We start from the raw sequence: 23,423 nt of genomic DNA on the forward strand, positions 1-23,423 counted from the left end.
TCATTTATGTCGAAACTTCATAGAATCGAGAAGGGCTTGGTCGATATTCACAATATTGTTATTGTACACGGTCAGATCACGCCACGCCCCTCGTCTCCCCCCCCCCCCCCCTAGTGGATGCAACTTGTATTTTTTTTCACCTGTAAACGGAGCTTGAACGTAATCTGTAAACAGCTGCGCCTCCAGAAAATGATGCAACCAGCAGCCAAAGTCTACATACGAAACAACAACTGACACCATATTTCCTTCGTGGAGGGAGAGGGTATTGCGAGTTTAATAAAAGGTATAAAGTTACACCAACACAATGTGCTACCACCAGATACACCGCTTAATAATCTTGTCATGCTAAGAGTGTAAAACAGTGGTTACAAAATAACAACTTGTTGAATTACTTTAAATAAAATAAAAAGTGTGATAAGGAAGTCCTGTGAATATCGTTGACAAGTTAGATTTCGGCATTTTTCTATTACGAAGCTGCATCCCACGACCTCGTCCAATTGACTCCATCCAGTGTCTCGTCTGATTGCAATGCCCGCCTCTTTCGCCCCGCCCACTTTCGTACGTCCCGCCTGCTCTCTGCAACAGCCACGCCCCTACCACACCCCTTCCTACTGCGACGCTCCGCCCTATCTCATTCTCACTGTTCCCGCAAATCATGGCGTCTTGCTTTACGCTGCTGAACGACTTCTTCGTCGACGGGCTCGATGGAGGCGGCTTAACACAGGTAGAGCTGGACGGAGGGAAATGCGGGAACAAGGATAAATCCACTTCTGTCCCATTCATTGTATCTCACTCTTGTGAAGGACGCTTTTCGCTTCTTCAAAATAATACAAATTAAGTAACTGCTTATTTTATGGCAATAAAGCAACCGTTAATTTTTTTTATTGCACTTTATTAATACCTTCTTGTCGAGTTGATGAGTCCATTAAAATGGAAATTATGATTGATTGTTGTTTTGAGCTTTTGGAAACCGTGTCAAGTTTGACTCGGTAATCAGAAGGAGGGAGCAAAGGACTGGTGCAATGAAGATGGGAGATTGATTGAAGGGGAAGTAAAGATAAGGAAGTGACTTTGAGCTTTTGAGGTGTGTGTTGTTTGTGTGTCTTTTGTTTGTGTGTGTTTTTTTTTGTATGTTTGTGCATTTGTGAGTGTGTGTTTTTGTTTGTTTGTGTTTGTGCATTTGTGAGTGTGTTTGTGGGTGTTTTTGTTTGTGCATTTGTGAGTGTGTGTGTGTGTGTGTTTGTGGGTGTTTTTGTTTGTGTTTGTGCATTTGTGAGTGTGTGTTTGTGGGTGTTTTTGTTTGTTTGTGCATTTGTGTGTGGGTGTTTTTGTTTGTTTGTGCATTTGTGTGTGGGTGTTTTTGTTTGTTTGTGTGTTTGTGCATCTGTGTGTGTGTTTGTGGGTGTGTTTGTGCATTTGTGTGTGTGTGTGTGGTTGTGTTTGTGCATTTGTGTGTGTGTGTGTGGTTGTATTTGTGCATTTGTGTGTGTGTGTGTGTGATAGTGTTTGTGCATTTGTGTGGGTGTGTGTGTGATAGTGTTTGTGCATTTGTGTGGGTGTGTGATTGTGTTTGTGCATGTGTGTGTGTGTGTGTGTGTGTGTGTGGTTGTATGTGTGTGTGTGTGTGTGTGTGTGTGTGTGTGTGTGTGTGTGTGTGTGTGTGTGTGTGTGTGTGTGTGTGTGTGTGGTTGTATGGTTGTTTGTTTTTGTGTGTTTGTGTGTGTGTGTGTGTGTTTTGTTTGTTTGTGTGTTTGTGCATTTGTTGGTGTTTTTGTTTGTTTGTGTTTGTGCATTTGTGAGTATGTGTGTTTGTCGGTGTTTTTGTTTGTTTGTGTTTCTGCATTTGTGTGTGTGTGTTTGTGGGTGTTTTTGTTTGCATGTCTGTGTGTGTGTTTGTGGGTGTTTTGTTTGTTTGTGTGTCTGTGTTTGTGTGTGTGTGTGTGTGTGTGTGTGTGTGTGTGTGTGTGTTTGTGGATTTTTTTGTTTGTATGTTTGTGTTTGTGCATTTGTGAGTGTTTGTGGGTGTTTTTGTATGTTTGTGTTTGTGCCTTTGTGTGTGTGTGTGTTTGTGTGTGTTTTTGTTTGTATGTTTGTTTGTATTTTTTTTTTTTTTTTTTTTTTATTTTTTTTTGTATACAAGATCGAGGCTCGTTAAAGAGCGAACATTAATCACACAGAAAGACAAACAGACACATAAAACAAATAACATCGGGAGCGGTAGACAAGATGGGGAGAGAGGGGGAAGGACACAAACACAACATTTGAGAGCAGGGACCGAGAGACATGGAGACATCGAGAGATCTGTGGGAGGGAGAGGGCTTTGGGGGGGAGGCGTGTGGAGGGGGGGAGGCATGTGAAGGGGGGGAGGCATGTGAAGGGGGGGGGGTGGGAGAGGTATAAACATATGGACACTGCCAGGATTTCCAGGAAATAAGTTGGAATTTCAAACAAGGTGGATCTGGGGTGAGTTAGTGGGGGTAGAAAAGATCAAGGTTATGGATGGGGGAAGATAAGAGATGGTGGTGAACAGCTGTTTTAAAGACCTGGAGGGAGGAGAGGGATTGAAGGGAGTGTGGGAGTTTGTTCCACAGGCGGGAGAAAAGAGGAATGAAAGAGTGAAGGTGAGCAGAGAGCCGAGATTTCGGCAGTTTAACCATCAGAGGGTTGCTGGCAGATCTTGTGCGACCTGTAGGAATATTTGGGGGACAGAGCACAGAGAGAGCTGGGGGAGCAAGGCCGGAGAGGAGTCGGTAGAAGACAGAAAGACCACCTACCTGCCTGCGGTGAGTGAGTGAAAGGCCCTCAGAGATAGCTTCATCGCGGGAGATTCCAATGATTTTGAAAGCTTTGGATTCAACAGCGTGAAGCCGAGCCAGGTGTGAGGCAGGAGCACCAGCCCATAGGGGAGAACAGTATTCCATTGAGCTGCGGATGAAAGCCTTGTATGTGGTGAGGTATGTTTGTGTTTGTGCATTTGTGTGTGTGTGTGTGTTTGTGGGTGTTTTTGTTTGTGTTTGTGCATTTGTGTGTGTGTTTGTGGGTGTTTTTGTGTGTTTGTGTGTGTGTTTGTGGGTGTTTTTTTTTTTTTTTTTTTTTTTGCTTGTGTTTGTGCATTTGTGTGTGTTTGTGGGTGTTTTTGTCTGTTTGTGGATTTGTGTATGTTTGTGCATTTGTGTGTGTTTTTGTGGGTGTTTTTGTTTGTTTGTATGTTTGTGTTTGTGCATTTGTGGGTGTTTTTGTTTGTTTGTGCATTTGTGTTTGTGCATTCATGGGTGTATGTGGTTTTGTTTGTATGTTTGTGCATTTGTGTGTGTGTGTGTGTGTGTGTGTTTGTTTGTGTTTGTGTGTGTATGAGTTTTTGTTTGTGCATTTGTGTGTGTGTGTGTGTGTGTGTGTGTGCATGCATTTGTGTGTATGTGTTTCTGTTTGTGTGTTTGTGCATTTGCATGTGTGTGTGTGTGTTTTGGTTGTGTGTGTGTTTTGTTTGTGTTTGCGTTTTTGTTTGGGTGTTTGTGCATTTGTGTGTGATTGTGTTTGTGTGTGTGTGTGTGTGGTTGTGTTTGTGCATTTGTGTGTGTGTGTGTGTATGTGGGTGTTTTTGTTTGTTTGTATGTTTGTGTTTGTGCATTTGTGTGTTTGTGGGTGTTTTTGTTTGTTTGTTTGTGTGTTAGTGTTTGTGCATTTGTGTGTGTGTTTTTGTTTGTGTGTTTGTGTTTTTTTGTGTGTGTGTGTGTGTGTGTGTGTGTGTGTGTGTGTGTGTGTGTGTGTGTGTGTGTGTTTTGTTTTGTGTGCGTTTTTGTTTGTGTGTATGTGCATTTCTGTGTGTGTGTGTTTGTGCTTTTGTGTGTGTGTGTGTGTGATTGTGTTTGTGTGTGTGTGTGTGTGTGTGTGTGTGTGTGTGTGTGTGTGTGTGTGTGGTTGTTTGTGTTTTTGTGTGTGTGTGATTGTGTTTGTGCATTTGTGTGTGTGTGGGTGTGTGCGTTTTTGTTTGTGTGTTTGTGCATTTGTGTGTATGATTGTGCATTTGTGTGTTTGTTCGTGTGTGTGGTTGTGCATTTGTGTGTGTGTGTGTGTGTGTGTGTGTGTGTGTGTGTGTGTGTTTTGTTGGTATGTTTGTGCTTGTGCATTTTTGTGTGTTTGTGTGTGTTTTGTTTGTGTGTGTGTGTGTGTGTTTTGTTTGTTTGTGTGTTTGTGCATTTGTGTGTGTGTGTGTTTGTGGGTGTTTTTGTATGTTTGTGTTTGTGCATTTTTGAGTGTGTGTGTGTTTGTGGGTGTTTTTGTTCTTATATATGTGTTTGTGGGTGTTTTTGTTTGTGTGTGTGTGTGTGTTTGTGGGTGTTTTTGTTTGTATGTTTTTGTGCATTTGTGAGTGTGTGTGTGTTTGTGAGTGTTTTTGTTTGTTTGTATGTTTGTGTTTGTGCATTTGTGAGTGTGTTTGTGGGTGTGTTTGTGCGTGTTTGTATGAGTATGTGTGTGTGTGTTTGTATGTGTGTGTTTGTGAATTTGTGTGTGTGTGTGTGTGTGTGTGTGTGTGTGTGTGTGTGTGTGTGTGTGTGTGTGTGTGTGTGTGTGTGTGTGTGTGTGTGTGTGTGTGTGTGTGTGTGTGTGTGTGTGTAACATTTATTATGTAACAGAAACATAAATTATTATTATTTCTAACATGGTGCTGGTGCTCCAAGAGTGTGGAAACATTAAGTACAGGGATGTGAGTAGGTTGAGTTCCTTCTTCCCACTGTGTCTCTATTTTGGGAATGCTTGATGTAAACACTCTCCGTACCCTTGATAATGAAAACAGTTGCATTTTACCTTGATCAATATAACCATGCAGCATGATGCAGAGCTTGCGTTTGTGATGTATTATTAAAGTGTGGTGGCACAACTCAAAGGCTGGGGTTCTAAGCACAGCATGGTCCATTGGTCCAAGGGCAGCACCTTGGTGATGGCGAGTATCCAGGGGGTGATTCCACCATACATTCCTGAGTTTTCAGCATTTTTGAAGTCTTTGGTGAGATATTTTTCGAGTGTCCACTCTCAGTCTGCGAGGTTGGTGGTTCGAACCCTGGCTCGGTCATTCATTCCAAAGACTTTAAAATGATACGTGCTGCTTCCTTGCTTGGCCTTCAGCATTTAACAAGGATAGGGCACAGCCAAATAATCAGAGGTTGGCAACAATTGTGGAAGCTTGATGGACCTAATGTCCTCCTCTTGCGTTGAACCTCCTTGCAAGAAAACTTGTATCAAGGTCTTAGGTAGACTGTCCTGAGGTGTCTTTACCTCCGCCACCGAAGGTGAACGGAGGTTATGTTTTCACCCGTGTCTGTTTGTGTGTCTATTTGTCTATGAGCAGGATATCTCAAAAAGTTATGGACGGATTCGGACGGAACTTGGTGGACCTTTGGGGGAATGTCCATGCTTTGTTCTTTTTAATGCTGAGCATCAAGGAAAAGAGCAGCACGTGCTATTTTTGAAGTCTTTGGTTTTAACCCCTCAGCCCAAATTGGGCTAAGGGGTATTGTTACGGATACCGGCCCTAATTATGGTGGTTCTTGTTATCATGGTTGATTCTAGATGATGCTTATTGTGGTTAAAAGGGTTAAAAGCACTCCTGGTAAAATGTGGCCGGAAATCGGATCGTGACCCGGAAGAGATAAGGAGGGGAGGGGGAAGAAGCGGCCGAAGATCGTAAGCAGACGTTTCTGATTGCAGCTCCGGACCGAGCAGTCAAACGTACAGTACAAGGGAACTTTGCGTCCTTGAAAAGAAGTCCGCGCGATAGGAGATCGCCGGATTGCTGCGGAGCCTGCATAGTCGGATATCCTCACTGAGGTTGCCGAGTATCCTTACCTCCAAACCCGGGTGTGAGAGAAAGCCGTCTGCCATCTTCGCCACGCGCACAACCGGCAGTGACCAGGTTTTTGTGTCGCGTCGGCCTGGCGTTATTCTCCGGCTTGCCGGGGACGGCTGTACAAGACAGTGGCTTTTGGAGGGCTATTGACGAGACTCGCGGATTGCACCGCAACCGTGTACGTACCAGAAATCGGCTCTGGGAGGTTTCCCATTCTACCGCTATCGGGCTGGGGATTGGATCACGTGACCTGCGGGTTGGTTCGATGGTCTACGCCTCCCCTGATTGGAATCGGAAATTGATTCCACGATCGCTGGAGCGAATCGACGTCGCCTGGGAGGAGTACAGATACATTGGGGAAAGGGCCGTGAATTTTGGGGTTAAGGGACTCGATAAGGTGGTGCCACCTGTAGATAGGAATTATATGGTGAAGGGCTGTGCTAATTGGGGTCGTGATTCCTGTGTGGGATTTATAATATATTGTGGTTTGTTCGTAACCCATGGTGTGGACTAGTTATTGATTGGCTTGTTTTCAACCAAGGACAACACATCTTTCTGCCGGGGACTTCCTCGGGGTTCGGAGGTTTACCGAGACTAGAGGATAGGGGAGGACCCCGTAACAGTATGTATTGTCGTCATGGGCGTCGTCTGGGCGTCCGTCAACTTTTGGTTTCCGTCAATTTCAAGGAGAACGGCTTGTCCGATTAAATCAATTTTTGCAGTGTGTGTTGGGGTTGAGTAGAGGAAGGTTCCTTTCGAAAATGGGCGTGCTGCGATTTTCAATATGGCCGTCACGGCAGCCATCTGGGCTTCCGTCAACTTTTGGTTTCCGTCTATTTCGAGCAGAACGGCTTGTCCGATTAAATTCATTTTTGCAGTGTGTGTTGGGGTTGAGTAGAGGAAGGTTCCTTTCGAAAATGGGCACGCTGCGATTTTCAATATGGCAGCCATATTGAAATTGGTTTCCACATGCATGGGCTGAGGGGTTACGCCTGCTTTGCGGTGCGATTTATTTTTTAAAGTCAGCCAGGCCTTGAACCGCCGACCTCCCACACTCGGAGCAGACGCTTTAACCTTTGCACCATCGAGTCTGGTTAAACCCTTTCTTCTTCGATCATGCTTCGATCAACGTTCTGAACTGATTACATCCATTGCTTACCTCTCCGCCTTCGCAGGCCAACGCTAGCTTCCACGATTAAGATTAGCTCTCCATTCTGGTCACAAGAAAAGTTCCACTAATCTTCAAAACTTTTAATGTTTGGGACAAAAAAAGTCATCGCATTCATTTACAGCTGCTGAAATGGACTGAGGCTGGGGGTCGCTTTTTAAACAAAATTTAAACCAACCGTTGAAGAAGTTTCCCATTGTAGGAACTCTTGCACGGCACGTAATCTTCAAAATATGAGAGGTCTTTGGTGTTGGGCTGATGCTCCATTACCGAAGGTACAAGATGAAGTCCTCCTGTATCCCGGTTGGGAGCTATGTCAACCTGGAGCTCCTTTCTGTACCCTAAATTATTTCGACAAGGAATGGTTAAGTCTTGCATTAATAGTCTTCTGGTCCAACAGCTGATGTGGTCTCTCTTCGGTTTCCTGTCACGTGTCACAATTTGCCAGGATCTTTGAAACAACAAAAGTGGAATGTCTCAACATCATTCTGTAGTCACCAATTGTGGAAGTAAACGAAGTCACGTTCTTCATCGCTTTTCCTACATCCAAAGACCTCTCTTGTAGTGATGTATTGAGAACGTTCACAAACCCAAGACACTTAGAATATGGCAAGGCACACAATTAATTAATTCAACTCTTAAATGGAGTTCAAGATATATGAATCGGCTGTTCCTGGTGTTCTTAAATTCGGTTGTTTCGCAAGGACTGCTAAAGTTTCTACTGTGGATGGTAAGAAATGCAAAATTGCAGAAAAAAACGTCCGGACATTCCACCGATTTATTGCGACAAAGCTCTTTCACTTTGGCCCTTTAAGTAGCACAATGTGCACGTCCAAGTTCTCCTCCAAAACATGCTGATTTTGGGAGGAAACTCTATAATACCCCGTTGAGCAGTGCTCTTCCTCTTTCTCACAGCAGGGATGATGTGGAGAACACCAAAATGAGAGTGCGGAACTGCGTTCGAAGTCTTGCTCCCACCTTGCCGGCCATGATTCCTGCACCGTCATAGCACGGCTTTCTCGTTTTTGCTTGATTCAGGCCAACTTGCTGTGTAAACACTAACTCTTGAGCTAAATTGTCTCCTCGGGTGTGTTCTCTTAGCAAGCTGCTTGGCAAGCGGAACAAGGTATCAAGGGCTAGGGTGTGTTCCGTTGGCAAGATGCTTGGCACGCAGAACCAGGTATCAAGGGCTAGGGTGTGTTCCGTTGGCAAGTGGAACAAGGTATCAAGGGCTGGGGTGTGTTCCGTTGGCAAGCGGAACAAGGTATCGAGGGCTAGGGTGTCTTCCGTTGGCAAGCTGCTTGGCAAGCAGAACCAGGTATCAAGGGTTAGGGTGTGTTCCGTTGGCAAGCGGAACGAGGTATCAAGTGCTAGGGTGTGTTCCGTTGGCAAGCGGAACAAGGTATCAAGGGCTAGGGTGTGTTCCGTTGGCAAGCGGAACAAGGTATCAAGGGCTAGGGTGTGTTCCGTTGGCAAGCGGAACAAGGTATGAAGGGCTCGGGTGTGTTCCGTTGGCAAGCGGAACAAGCTATCATGGACTATGGTGTGTTCCGTTGGCAAGCTGCTTGGCACGCAGAACCGGGTATCAAGGGCTAGGGTGTGTTCCGTTTGCAAGCGGAACAAGGTATCAAGGGCTAGGGTGTCTTCCGTTGGCAAGCTGCTTGGTAAGCAGAACCAGGTATCAAGGGCTAGGGTGTGTTCCGTTGGCAAGCGGAACGAGGTATCAAGTGCTAGGGTGTGTTCCGTTGGCAAGCGGAACAAGGTATCAAGGGCTAGGGTGTGTTCCGTTGGCAAGCGGAACAAGGTATCAAGGGCTAGGGTGTGTTCCGTTGGCAAGCGGAACAAGGTATGAAGGGCTCGGGTGTGTTCTGTTGGCAAGCGGAACAAGCTATCATGGACTATGGTGTGTTCCATTGGCAAGCTGCTTGGCAAGCAGAACAAGGTATCAAGGGCTGGGGTGTGTTCCATTGGCAAGCAGATCAAGGTATCAAGGGCTGGGGGGTGTTCCATTGGCAAGCGGAACAAGCTACCAAGGGCTGGGGGGTGTTCCATTGGCAAGCGGAACAAGGTACCAAGGGCTGGGGGGTGTTCCATTGGCAAGCAGAACAAGGTATCAAGGGCTGGGGGGTGTTCCATTGGCAAGCGGAACAAGGTATCAAGGCCTAGTGTGTGTTCTGTTGGCAAGCGGAACAAGGTATCAAGGGCTGGGGTGTGTTCCGTTAGCAAGTGCTTGGCAAGCAGAACAAGGTATGAAGGGCTAGGGTGTGTTCCGTTAGCAAGTGGAACAAGGTATCAAGGGCTGAGGGGTGTTCCATTGGCAAGCGGAACAAGGTATCAAGGGCTGGGGGGTGTTCCATTGGCAAGTGGAACAAGGTATCAAGGGCTGGGGGATGTTCCATTGGCAAGCGGAACAAGGTATCAAGGCCTAGTGTGTGTTCTGTTGGCAAGCGGAACAAGGTATCAAGGCCTCGTGGGTGTTCCGTTGGTAAGCGGCTTGCTATCGCTTTCTAAGCCAGCCGTTCCATATCAACCACTTTGCCAGGCGCTCGCCTTGCCACTCGGCAGGCAGAGCAAGCGATTGAGAGAGGTGCTTCATTATGTTAGGAAAAATGGCCGCCATAGTCGGATCTGAAATTATGCTCCAACTAATGAAATGTTCAGAGGCATACCCCTGTTATGTATACTGATGATGTTATCGAAAAGTGCATTTCATACTTTTATTGTTACTTCCACCTTTCATCCTCATTCTTCAAAATCTACAAACATGCAACCTCCCCAAAATGCACAGTGGTGGGTGTATAGATAAGCTCGGCAGGGGGTTCCTCCTTCTGAATCCTCATTTATTTATCTTTCTTTCCCCCTGCCAACACAATAAATTTGTTTGGGGAAGTTGACACAAGATGATCGAGTAAATCTGAAAATGACGGCCCAGACAGACGATGGCATTGTTTACATTGGAGACCGCCACATTGTTAAGCGGTGCCAAGCATCACGTTCCGTTGGAGTGCTTGCTTGAGCGCTTTGAGCAAAGTAAGCTGCTTGGCAAGCGGTAAGCAAGCCGTTTGCTGATGGAATAACCCCCCCCCCCCCCCCCCCTGTTGTGCTTTCACTGACATCTATGAAAGTAATGAACTCATCTCTAATCTGGTTGGGTAGCGAATTGTGTCTGTAGCTTTGTTCCCCCTTAGCACAGTCGCTCGCATCATCAGCTGACAGGAAAAACTCAGATCCCACACAATCCGACATCATCTTTCTGGTTGCTACTGTATGTTTTGGATAAGTTGGCGCCTTTTTTAACATTCTCAAGGTGTTCCTCTTGAATTCTCTCCACAGCATTTACTCTGTATTGATGTCAAACTCTACAGAGTCCTGTGTTAATACCGTCTCGCATATATGGGTACGCCATGCTGCGTGTGTAACGAAGCTACGAGAATTTATTGCAGGTACCATATCAGTCACCGCGATCTTTGATGTGATGCTAGATCAAAGGACTCCTCTGCACTCCAGCCACACGGAAGCACAAGCTGAGGCCTTCCCTTTCTCCAACCGCTGTCTGCTAGTTTTTCCTCCGACCTGCAGGGTAGTGTTTCCCCACATAGCATGGGATCAAGGTGGGTCGCTCAGGCAGTCAGGCATGGTCGCAGAATGCCTCGGAATCCAGGCAACGTCGCCCCCTTTCAGATTCAGAGCACATGGGTACGATCCGCAGCCATCTGTCTTCCCAGGCTGAATAGCTTGTTGATGGACTTCATGGAGTCTGGAAGAGAATCCGGTATAGAATGTCGTGCAGACTCAGTACCGTTGGCCACCTTGAGCTGCCCGACTGGGTGAGCTTTTCCCGGGAGTGGTTTTGGGACGTGTTAGTCATTGAAGAGTTATGGAGTTATTGGCCTCGTGCTGGTTCCATTTTGCATGCGGGCTGGAGACAACACTGCCAGACCCCACATCCCAATACACAGCGGCCTTTGGTGGCCTCAAGACGGACCTCAAGTCCAACGTATGGAAGCCTAAAACCTTGCCCAAAATTTTGGACCTATAGGTGCTCCGGTTCAGCCGTGAAAAAGTAACAAACAAATGCACAAACAAACACACAAACACTTGAAAATACTTACAAGATTACGGGTTGCTTGTTTTGTGTGACATACATGTACATGCTATGTTTGTACTCCACAGTGCCCATTGCACTTGGACGAGAAAGTATCTCTTTAAAAATGTGGAGGGAGCAGGTGTGGTAACTTGCCCCCAGAGCTTTCCCCCGATCCGCCGCTATTTGGGGGCTAACTAAGGGTTCAAAGGTAGCACACTCACCTTTGAGCTGACTAGTCCAGGTTAGATTACTGACCCGACTATAAACTGCCATCCCTGGTGTTTCAACAGGCAAGGAATTTCCGCAAGAAGCATGCTATCCTCCAGATGGGATGTAATTTCAGGTCCTGTAATTTGGTCCAAAATGCCGTAAAACAATACGGTGGAATTCTTGTGATATTCTTTCACTATGGCAACTCTGTTCTTCACTTAGCTGAGACACTTTCATCCATCACCCAATCTGTAAAAAAAGAAAACGATATAATCAGAGCCTTCTAATGATTGCATTGTAGCGGTTACCGGTAGCATGACACAATTACCCTGCACCGCCGATGACGCAACCGGCGAGCGGTCACGTGTCCGGACTCGCCCGGGCGTGTTGAGACTTGCCTTTACCGGGCGAACGCTTGCCTTGCATACCATGCCCCGTTGAGAGGCATGGCTTATCTATTTGCATACCACGCCCCGCCTGAGAGGTGTGGCTATTGTGTGTTGAGTTTCTGATATATATTGCCACCCGTTCGATGGGCTGATTCAGTGCTTTGGAGTTCGTTTGAGTGAGCTGGGAATAAATAGCTCAGAGAAACCTAATTCCTGGCGTTGTCCATTTTGTCCGATTTTATCGTGCGAGCACAGCTCCCACAATTGGTGACCCCTTTCTACGAACACGGCGATGGAGTCAGCTGTAGCTTTGAAGCTCCCGGGCTTTTGGGAATCTCACGCGGCCGTTTGGTTTGCTCAAGCCGATTCTCAATTCGCCCTGCGGAACATTAAGGAGGACACGACGCGCTACCACCACGTGGTCTCCGCGCTCAACGCCTCCTCCGCTTCCCAGGTTCTGAGCTTCCTACAGCACCCGCCGGACGCCGACAAATACGGTGCACTCAAAGACCTACTCCTCGGTGCGTTTGGACTCACGGAGACTGAACGCGCCTGACAACTACTACACCTCCCGGAGCTGGGCAAGGCCCGTCCGTCCGAAAGCATGGACCACATGCTTGCTCTTCTCGGTGACCACAGCCCGGACTTCCTCTTCCGCGAGCTGTTCCTCCAGCGGCTACCCGGGCAGGTACGGTTAGCTTGGGCTAATTCGCCCATCACGGACCCTCGCGCCCTGGCCAAGGAGGCCGATAAATTTTGCTCGGCCAGGCGACACGTCGGAACGGCGGCCTGGGACCCTGGGCCGACCGAGGCAACGCCCGCGCCACGACCGGCGCCTCCACCGGCCGAGTCAGCGCCACTGGCAGCAGCGGCCGCCGCGACGCCCCGTCGACCGAACCCGACGCGACCGCCGGAGCCTCCACCAGAGCGGACCATGTGCTATTACCACGCCAGGTTCGGGCAGAAGGCCAGAACGTGCCGCCCACCGTGCACTTTCGGCGGGTCGGGAAACAACCAGGCCTGCGCTCGCTGCCTGCCATGAGCGTCGGCCATTCAGGCAGCCTTCTGTTTATCACGGACACGGAGTCCGGGCGGCGTTTTTTGTGTGACACTGGCGCTCATCTGAGCGTGGTACCCGCCTCGGTGGAGGACAAACAGGCTGCGCTTTGCGGCCCGGCTTTGGTCGCCGCAAACGGTTCCTCCATCCGCACCTTCGGTTCGCGCAGCATCGCATTCTGCTTCGGGGGCCAGCGCTTCAGGTGGGACTTCATCATGGCGAACGTGCCCATGGCCTTGCTGGGTGCAGATTTTATTTGCGCGCATGGGCTTTTGGTCGACGTCAAATGGCGTCGGCTCATCAACGCGGAGACCTTCAGCTCGCTCGCTTGCTCATTGAGCGGCTCCGCTCCGACCAAGCTAGCCTGCGCGCTCCCGGCCGTGGACGATTTCACCCACCAACTCGCCGAGTTTCCCGCCCTCACGCAGCTGACGTTTTCGGCCGTCGCCGTCAAGCACGGCGTCGAACACCACATCCCGACCACATGTCCACCGGTCGACGCCAGGGCTCGCCGCCTCGACCCGGCCAAACTCGCCATAGCGAAGGCGGAATTCGACACGCTGGAGCGATTGGGAATTGTGCGGCGCTCGAATAGCGTGTGGGCCTCGCCCCTGCACATCGTGCCCAAACCGGGTGGTGGATAGCGACCATGCGGCGATTACCGCCGCCTCAACGACGCCACCACCCCCGACCGGTACCCGATACCACACCTACAGGACTTTTCCGCCCGTTTGGCGGGGCGGGCGATCTTCTCCAAGGTCGACCTCATTCGGGGCTACCACCAGGTACCTGTCCGGCCGGCCGACGTTCCGAAGACGGCTGTAATTACACCTTTTGGCCTCTTCGAGTTCCTCCGAATGCCGTTCGTCCTTAAGAACGTGGCCCAGGCCTTCCAGCTGCTGATGGACAGTGTGCTGCGCGATCTCACCTTTCTGTTCGTCTACCTGGATGACATTCTCATCGCCAGCACTTCCCGGGCGGAGCACCTCGTCCACCTGCGCACGCTTTTTGAGCGCCTCGGCCAGCACGGCCTCATCATCAACCCGGCGAAATGCCAGTTTGGCGTAACGGTCGTCGACTTCCTGGGGCACCGCATCACGAAGCGCGGGGCCGTCCCGCTGCCTACCAAGGTGGAGGCAGTCACAAGTTTCCCGCGCCCTCGCTCCATCAAGGCCCTACAGGAATTTTTGGGGATGGTAAATTTCGACCACCGGTTCGTGCCTCGCGCCGCCCAACTCATGCGCCCCCTGTACGAAGCCCTCCGGGGCAAGCCGGCCAAGCACGTCGTCGCCTGGACCACAGAGATGGACGCGGCGTTCACGGGCGCTAAGCTGGCCCTCGCCAACGCGACCATGCTGGCGCACCCGGCGCTCGACGCACCCATCGCCCTCACCACGGACGCTTCCGACTATGCGGTGGGCACCGTGCATGAACAGTGGGTGAACGGAGCTTGGCAACCGCTGGCCTTCTTCAGCCGGCAGCTTCGCCCTAACGAGCGCAAGTATAGCGCTTTCGACCGCGAGCTCCTTGGGCTTTACCTGGCTGTTCGCCACTTCCGCCATCTTTTGGAGGGCCGCCCGTTCACGGCGTTTGTGGACCACAAACCCCTGGTCTTCGCCATGGCCAAGGTTATGGAGCCGTGGTTGGCCCGCCAGCAGCGCCACCTCTCCGCCGTGTCCGAATTTACGACGGACATCCGGCACGTCGCGGGCAAGGACAACGCTGTGGCCGATTGCCTCTCCCGGTCCGGCGCGAACGCCGTCCACCTGGGTGTGGACTTCGCCCGCATGGCGGCCGAACAGACCGCCGACCCCACGGTGCAAGCCCTCCGGACAGCGGACACAGGCCTGCGGTTGGCCGACGTCCCCTTCGAGGACACAGGCACAGTTCTCCTGTGCGATGTCTCCCTGGGCCAACCTCGCCCCATCGTGCCCACCGGATGGCGGCGGCACATTTTTGACGCCCTCCACGGCCTTTCCCACCCGGGCCGGAAAGCATCACAGAAGCTCGTGGCAGTGAAATTCGTCTGGCACGGGCTCCGTAAAGACGTCCGCGACTGGGCCAATGCCTGTGTCGCCTGCCAGAGCGCGAAGGTCCACCGGCACACCCAGGCCCCGTTGGCACCATTCGACGTGCCCACACGGCGCTTCGACCACGTCAATGTGGACCTGGTGGGACCCCTTCCCTCCTCGCGGGGCTTCACCCACCTCCTCACAATGGTGGATAGGACCACCAGGTGGCCGGAAGCCGTCCCGCTGGCATCAACAACATCCGCCGACGTGGCGCAGGCCTTTATTGGCACCTGGATTGCCCGTTTCGGCACCCCCTCGGACATCACCTCCGATAGAGGCCCGCAATTCACCTCCGAGCTTTGGGGCGCGGTCGCCCAGGCCTTGGGGGTCAAGCTTCACCGCACCACGGCCTACCACCCCTAAGCCAACGGCTTGTGCGAGCGGTTCCACCGCTCGATGAAGGCCGCTCTCAGGGCCAGCCTCCAGGACGACGGTTGGGCCGACAGGCTCCCGTGGGTCCTACTGGGCCTCAGAACGGCCCCTAAAGAGGACCTCCAGGCTTCCACCGCTGAGCTGGTCTACGGCCAGCCATTGCGCGTGCCGGGCGAATTCATCCCTGACGCCACCGGCCCCTGGTCCGCGGCTCGCCAACCCTCGGTTCTCCAGGAGGCCGCCAGGAGATTTGCCCCCATGCCCACGTCCCACCACGGCTGCCCCCAACCCCACGTCCCCCCAGCACTTCGCACTGCGGGGTACGTTTTTATCCGGCACGACGCACACCGGGGACCGCTCCGGCCGCCGTACGATGGACCTTTCCGGGTCCTGAAGAGGGACGACAAGTCGTTCACCATCGACATCGGCGGCAAGGCGGACCGCATCTCCGTGGACCGCCTCAAGCCGGCCCATTTGGACCTCGACCAACCTCCACGGTTGGCCCCTCCTCTACGTCGGGGCCGTCCCCCGTCAACCAGGCCCCCAGCCCGACCATCCACCGCCCCGCCAACTACCACCCCCACACGAATCGTCAGGGGTCGTTTCGGCCGGGTCATCAAGACCCCCCTCAAACTGACTCTCCCGGTGCATGTTAATTCTGGGGGGGCGCGTGTAGCGGTTACCGGTAGCATGACACAATTACCCTGCACCGCCGATGACGCAACCGGCGCGCGATCACGTGTCCGGACTCGCCCGGGCGTGTTGAGACTTGCCTTTACCGGGCGAACGCTTGCCTTGCATACCACGCCCCGTTGAGAGGCGTGGCTTATCTATTTGCATACCGCGCCCCGCCTGAAAGGTCTGGCTTTTGTGTGTTGAGTTTCTGATATATATTGCCGCCCGTTCGATGGGCTGATTCAGTGCTTTGGAGTTCGTTTGAGTGAGCTGGGAATAAATAGCTCAGAGAAACCTAATTCCTGGCGTCGTCCATTTTGTCCGATTTTATCGTGCGAGCACAGCTCCCACAGCATCACTCTGTGCTGATCTGGAATTTATTAGATGCCGGTCTGATAAATGGAACATGCCCTTCATTTCTGGAAACTCTCAGTCTCACTTCGTCACTCTGGAAGGATTGTCAAATTCAGTCTCGGGAACTTCTCGGCCTTACCATCAGCCATGACCTCTCCAAGGACAACGACATTGCCAAGCCGGCCTCCAAAGCCAACCGCAGACTGGGCATCTTCCGTCGATCCAAGTCTTTCCTTGGAAAAAAATCAAAGCTACTCATAGTCGACAAGTCCTTTGGCCGTAGCTCAATGGAGTACTGCTTTTCCCTATTGACTGGTGTCCCATCTTGGCATCTGTCCCTCCTAGATGGTTTGGAATCTAAAGCTCTCCAGCTCCACATTATTGGAATCTCCCATGACGAGGCTGAAGCACAAGGTCTGTTGCTTTCGCATCACAGGCAGGAAGGTCGGTTGTCTCTAAATGATGCCTCGCCATTCCTAAATTGACTGCAACCAGATGGGTGACCAATTTATACAGGGTGTTGGCATGCGTTAAATGCAGACACGTATGCAGATTCTGTGTGAGACGTGACTTGCATCTGCATTTCCAGGACGAGTAAATGCCCGATCCACCTGGGAACGTGACTCGGTGAAGAAAGAAGCTGTATGTGCAACAAGATCATTTATTATTTGTGAGATTCAGGTATGTTTTCTTGAACAGAAAAGAATTGCACTGCTTTAGCATCCGTTACCTTGCAATGACCATTCATTGGGTCAAAGTTTCGTAGCAGCACCATCACCATCTCCTTTCAAGATCGGTACTTGCAGTGAGATTCCAGAGGGGCAGAGTGTGTTCACGAATTCTGTTGGGTACAGGTGGGCATTTGTGCCATCAAGGAAGCTCTTGTACCTGTGTGATTCTCCAGGGAATTGAGAGGTCATGTGCAGATTCGCTCTGTCGACTTCTGCATTTGTTGGGCACAGGATATCACGTTCGTGCACCCCAGACTTCATCTGTTATGTTGAAGCCAATATCCTGATGCACCCATTCACAAAGGGCTCATGGTGCTGCCCGAGAAGGTGAGTTGTGAGTTAAGTTGAACTTTGAATCTCCTTGTTCTTTGCGGTAAGGTAGTGATTATTGGGGCCTGAATCTCTTGCAGGCAACTCAATTCTCATGTTCTACGTCAGCTTCATGACTTCCACATGCGGCCAAAAATAGGAGCTCGTCAGGCATCTGGATGCAAACTGTGCTCAACCTCCGTTTCTCACAACTGGCAGGATTTGATGCCAGGCTCCACTGCATACAATAGGAACCCCATCAAATGGCCAATTGCCTTTTTGAATACATTGCCATTAAAGGTTTGGTCAGCTACCTCCGCAACACGTCAATCAAGCATTGATACTTCACCAAGTGCCATGAGCGAAGTGGAGCAAATACGTTGTGTTATGTTGCCACACTCAGAGGCATGGCACATGGATTCCTCTGTAATGTTTTAGGTGCTTTGGTTCGACTGTGGAATGTGCCTCCTTTTGGTGGGAGGGTAACTGCAATCCCACTTGTTGCTGTTGCCAAGGCCGTCTTGTTTTTAGAACAAACGAATGCCAGGATAATGCTCAGAGTGAAGGTTTGTTTTGCATTGAGCTTGGGGATATTTTCCTCATAGTAGGCCTCCAGTCCATGAACATCAAAGTTGGTCTCTTCTTGTATTTCGCGAGACTGGCGATTGTTGAGTGCATCATCATGTGGTCTTTGGAGTTTGAAGTCCTTGGTGAGCTCCAGATTTGCTTCACTCATTTTCTAGATTTCGAGAAGGACTCCATTGAGTATTTGATCTGTTGGGTCGTGCACTTCATCCTGGGGCATCAAGTCATGGCACATTGATCATTTGTCTCTTTCCCAGAATGCCAGAGGGTCTGGAGGTGTCAGGTGGATGAGGAGAATTGGCAAACACCTGCCTCAGCTGAGGTCCAAAGTGGAGTCTGTGTTAGTGGTGGACCTTTTTCCTGCTGCTTGTCTTGTCTCATTTGGTTGAAAGATGACTTTCTGTTCATTTTCCATGTAAATTTGGAGGTTTTGCACACGGATATTTATCCTGGAGAGGGGACTCGTATATAGCCTCCAGAAAGCTTCGGATGAGGTGACGTAACAGCCATTTTGATAGCGCTCAATTTCATTATCCCGCAGATCTCTCTCCTGTGTTTGGCCTCCAACGTAAACCATAATTTGGCTGTGCCATTGTGAAGATAACGGAACTAACAACTTCAACATTGATGTGTGCTTTGTACCGAATGAGGACATATGAGTTGTCTGTCTGTCTGTGAGCAGGATATCTCAAAAGGTTGTGGATGGATTCAGATTAAACTTTTTGGATGGGTTGGGTGTGTGACAAGGAAGAATTGTTTCCGTTTTGGTATAGATCTGGATTCGGATCTGGATCGGGGATTTTCGGATCCAAATTTGGATCCGGATTTTAATTCTTGAGTGATTCTTCAACATTGAGCGAAGGGGCCAAAAACGATAAATAGCACGATCTTTCAAAATGTTATGGCCGGATTAGCACGAAACTAAGTGGATGAATTGGGTAAGTGACAAGAACAAGCTGATTAGATTTTGGTTAAGGTCCGAATCCAGATCTGGCCGGTTTTGAGGGAGTGCATGGGGGTTACGGATATGGTGTGAGGAATGGAGAAGGTGAAAGGATTTTGGAGTTTGCTGATGGAGCTGGTTTGTTGATTTGTAATACTCAGTTCCAGAAAGAGTAAAATAAGCTTGTTACATACACGTCAGGTGGGTCGACGACAACAGTTGACTACCTGATGGTGCGTAGGCGAGATCGGGGGAACCTCCGGGAAAACAAAGGTGATCCCGGGGGAGGAGGCTGTTTCAAAGCACCATTTGGTTGTCTGTGACATAAGGGTGAAAGGCGCGAGGAGAGCTCGGCGGGTGAAGTACCAACCGAGAATGAAGGTGTGGAGATTGAAAGAGGTGACAGCGAGGGAGGCATTAAAAGAGAGGCTGAGTATGGTAGAGCATGATGTGGTTGGATGTCAATGAAAGATAGTCTGTTGGGAGCCGTTGTTAGGATTCGGAAGCTTGGATTCGGAAGAGGGTCAGAGAGCGGTATTCAGGATTTCAAAGCAGATAGCGAAAGAGAGGTGTGATGTGATGGGGGTGAGTTGCTTGAAGCATGAAGTGGGACAAATCGTTGTGGACCTAGATGGAATTGAAGGAAATAGAAGAGATATATGGAAATGATGTTGAATGCAGAGAATGAATGGGATGGCAACATAGAGAGTAACCCAGTTTTAGGACCGGCAGAGAAGATAACTGAGAAGGAAGTTGAAGAAGCGATAAAAGCAATGAAGAGTATAAAAGCGGGAGGGCCGACGGGAGTTGTGGGAGATATGTTGAAGGCAGCAGGAAGTTGGGGTGTGAAGAGAATGACAGAGATCTGCAATCTGGTGGTGAAAGAAGGCCGCATTCCAGTGGATTTGTAACTGAGTACCCTCGTCCCTCTATACAAGGGGAAAGGTGACCTTCTGGACTGTGGCTCATATAGAGTGATGAAGATATTAGGGCATGGAATGAAGGTATTTGAAAGGGTGTCGGAGAGGAGGATAAGGAAGAAAGTGAAGATCGACGAAATGCAGTTTGGATTTATGCCAGGAAGAGGAACGACAGACGTGCCTTTTATTGTGAGGCAGTTGCAAGAGAAGTACATGGAGAAGAGGAAGAAGTTGTTTCTTGGGTTTGTTGATCTGGAGAAAGCATTCGATAGGGTTCCATGCAAAGTATTGACATGGGCAATGAGGAAGTTAGGAGTGGAGGAATGGTTGATCAGAGTAGTGATGGCAATGTACAAAAGAGCGCGCACAGCTGTAAGGACGAAGGACCGGAACAGTGGTGAGTTTGAGCTGAAAGTGGGAGTGCATCAGGGGTCGGTACTAAGTCCACTACTATTTGTAGCTGTGATGGAGGTGCTGGCTCAGAACGTAAAGGAGGGTTTACCGTGGGAGTTGTTGTATGCAGATGATCTGGTGTTGATTGCGGAAAGTATGGATGGACTGAAGGAGAAGATGAACAAGTGGAAGGAATGTATGGAGGCAAAAGGTCTGAAGGTGAATATCGGAAAGACGAAGGTGATGGCAAGTGGTAAAGCATGTGGTGAGGTGGTAAGAACTAGGAAGTGGCCGTTTGCATGAAGGGTGGCGGAGTGAACTCCATTCAATGTACAATGTGCGCTGAGTGGGTTCATCAAAAATGTAGTGGTCTGAGAGGGTCATTAACCAGTGTGGCAGCTACAGTCAAGTGTAAGGTGTGCACAGAGGGAGCTGCAGATGGAGGAAATGTTGAGTTGGATCTTGGAGACGGCGTGAAGCTGGAAGGTGTGAAAACATTTTGCTACCTGGGAGACATGCTGAATGGAGAAGGTGGATCAGATTCGGCAACGGTTGCTGGAGTGAGATGTGCATGGAAGAAGTTTCGGGAACTGAGTGATGTGCTGATGAGGAGGGGAGTGTCGTTGAAGCTGAAGAGAAAGGTGTATGCTGCATGTGTGAGAAGTGTTATGATTTATGGGAGCGAGACATGGGTAATGAACGTAGAGCAGCAACGAAGGCTGGAAAGGATGGAAATGTGAATGGTTCGGTGGATGTGTGGAGTATCGTTGAGAGAGAGGAAGACAAATGATAAATTGCGAAAGATCATGGGAATAGAGCCTGTGATTGATGCTGTGAAGAGAAACAGGTTGAGATGGTTTGGTTATGTGTTGAGGAAGGATGAACGTGACTGGTTGAGAAGAGTGATGGAAATGAATGTAAAAGGAAGAAAGAGGACGCGGAAGACCGAGAAAGACTTGGCTAAAGATGGTGGAAGAAGAAATGCGGGCAAGGGGGGTTAACAAGGAGAGGTGCAGAAAATAGGGCAAAATGGAGAAGATTGTCATGCGGACCGCAAGGCTAACCCCCGCTCTAGTAGGGAAAATGGCCTTTAAATGCCTGTTGTTGTTGTTGTTGTTGTTGTTGTTGTTTGTCTGTCTGTTTGTTTGTCTGTGTGTCTATCTGTTTGTGAACAAGATATCTTAAAAAGTTGTGGACGGATTTGGGCGAAATTTTGCAGAAAGGTAGTGTATGTGACAAGGACGAAATGAGTAGATTTTGGTGAAGATGCGGATTCAGATCTGGCTGGTAGAATTTTTGAAGTGATTCTTCACCATTGAGAGATAGGGCCTAAAAATATATATAGCAGGATATCTCAAAAAAAATTGGAAGGATTAGGACGAAACTTGATGGAGAGGTTGGGTGTGTGACAAGGACGAATCGATTCGATTTTGTTGAAGATCTGAATATGGATTCGGATACGAGAATTATTTAATTTACAAGTGATTCTTCACAATTGAGATATCGGTTGTGAAGCGATATGTAACATGATATTTAAAAAGTTGTAGACAAGTTATGACAAAACTAGGTGGATGAGTTGGTTAGGTTACAATAATAAGCTGAAGACGATTTTGGTTCAGGATCCCAAGCCCAGCACCCTAACCATTGGGCAATTCCAAGGTAAAACGATATCTTTTACCCGTTTAAAATAACGAAAAATGACTTCATTTTTATCATGCAGTTACATGTGGAAGCTGAGGCCGCAGTGACCTGAGGTGCGTTTATTCATAGATATCTTCATATCGATAGAGACGCTTCCTAATTCGAAAACGATGTCAGCTTTCCATCGTGCTAATCGTCATTGCTTTGTAAGTTCTGGTCTTCGCTCTCACAAATGAACACTTTGCTCCTGCCCTTGCCCAGTGTGCTGTTTTTTGGTTCGGTCATTCAGCAGCGCTTCTTCTTCTTCATGTTGAAGTCTCCAGCAACTATATTTGGTCTGTCTTTTGGGGATTCCCCCCGAGAGACGTGATGCTTTTATTTCTGGCCAGTTGGGGTTCCAAGTGAATGTGATAAAGTCGTCAGGTTTACCGTAGATTCTGATGTTGGCATCCATGGCATCCTGGAACCGTGTTGCATAAACTGTCTTGGAGAACCATAGCCTGATGGTGGATGGATGGCTCTGGTGCCATCTCCAACTTCGTCATTGTTGCTGATGGCATCCACAAGGCCATTGTGTTTCTCAGCTTTGGTTATTATCACTGGCCCATGTTAGACGCTGAGCCATGTACCTTTGCATATTGCTCTACCGGGTACTGCTGCAGTAACTGCTTGCCTCAAGGAGTAAATTGTCATGAGATTCCGTGTCGTGCACCTGGAGATACCTGTGGGATTGAGCAGGTGACATCCTCTTACCTGATTCTAATTAAAGCTGTTCCATCAGGGAGGACGACGACATTGTGAAGAGGGTCGGATGAGCGATGAATTTCACTGATTATTATTTGCATTATGGCTGTATGTCAGTCAGCGACAGGACACAATTTTAAACCGATCTTCATGAAACTTCACCAAATGCTAGAGTTGGTCATAAGGAAGAAACGTATTGATTTTGAGGTCAAAGGTCAAAAGGTCAACCATTGTGGCCAAAGGTCAACAACTTTGTCAAATTCCTAGATTCATCAATTTTCATCTGATTGACTTGAAATTTGAAGATAATTTGCACATCAGGTCTGCAAATCCCCCCTTCACATGCCTCCCCCCCTTCACATGCCTCCCCCCCCTTCACATGCCTCCCCCCCCAAAGCCCTCTCCCTCCCACAGATCTCTCGATGTCTCCATGTCTCTCGGTCCCTGCTCTCAAATGTTGTGTTTGTGTCCTTCCCCCTCTCTCCCCATCTTGTCTACCGCTCCCGATGTTATTTGTTTTATGTGTCTGTTTGTCTTTCTGTGTGATAAATGTTCGCTCTTTCACGAGCCTCGATCTTGTATACAAAAAAAAAAAAAAAAAAAAAAAAAAAAAAAAAATGTAACCACCAATTAAATCTGAGGTCAACATAGGCCAAAAGGTCAACATAGGCCTACTTTCTAAAATTGTCAATTTTCATCCGATTGACTTGAAATTTGGAGAGGATTTTTATTTTTATTTTTTGTATACAGGATCGAGGCTCGTGAAGAGCTAACATTTATCACACAAAACATCAAACAGACACACAAAGTATATAATATGGGGAGCGGTCGACAAGATGGGGAGAGAAGGGGAAGCACACAAACACAACATTTGAGAGCAGGGACATCGGGAGATCTGTGGGAGGGAGAAGGCTTGGGGGGGGGGAGG

At 49.1% G+C, this 23,423-nt stretch overlaps 1 protein-coding gene across 2 annotated transcripts in view; it reads left to right on the forward strand.

Annotated features, from left to right (window-relative positions):
- Window positions 1–616: 616 nt before the first annotated feature.
- LOC137413029 (uncharacterized) overlaps window positions 617–23,423 on the forward strand; it is an 80,149-nt gene continuing 57,342 nt past the window's right edge. Inside the window, exon 1 of one of the 2 annotated variants that reach the window (XM_068098411.2) lies at window positions 617–724. In XM_068098411.2, the coding sequence (XP_067954512.2) occupies window positions 656–724 (69 nt within the window). In that variant the 5' untranslated portion in view covers window positions 617–655. The remainder of the gene's footprint in view (window positions 725–23,423) is intronic. The other variant, XR_010981598.2, reaches the window with a different exon arrangement.

The sequence above is a fragment of the Myxine glutinosa genome, chromosome 1 (assembly GCF_964187855.1).
Source record: "Myxine glutinosa chromosome 1, kmMyxGlut1.1, whole genome shotgun sequence".
Taxonomy (NCBI): domain Eukaryota; kingdom Metazoa; phylum Chordata; class Myxini; order Myxiniformes; family Myxinidae; genus Myxine; species Myxine glutinosa.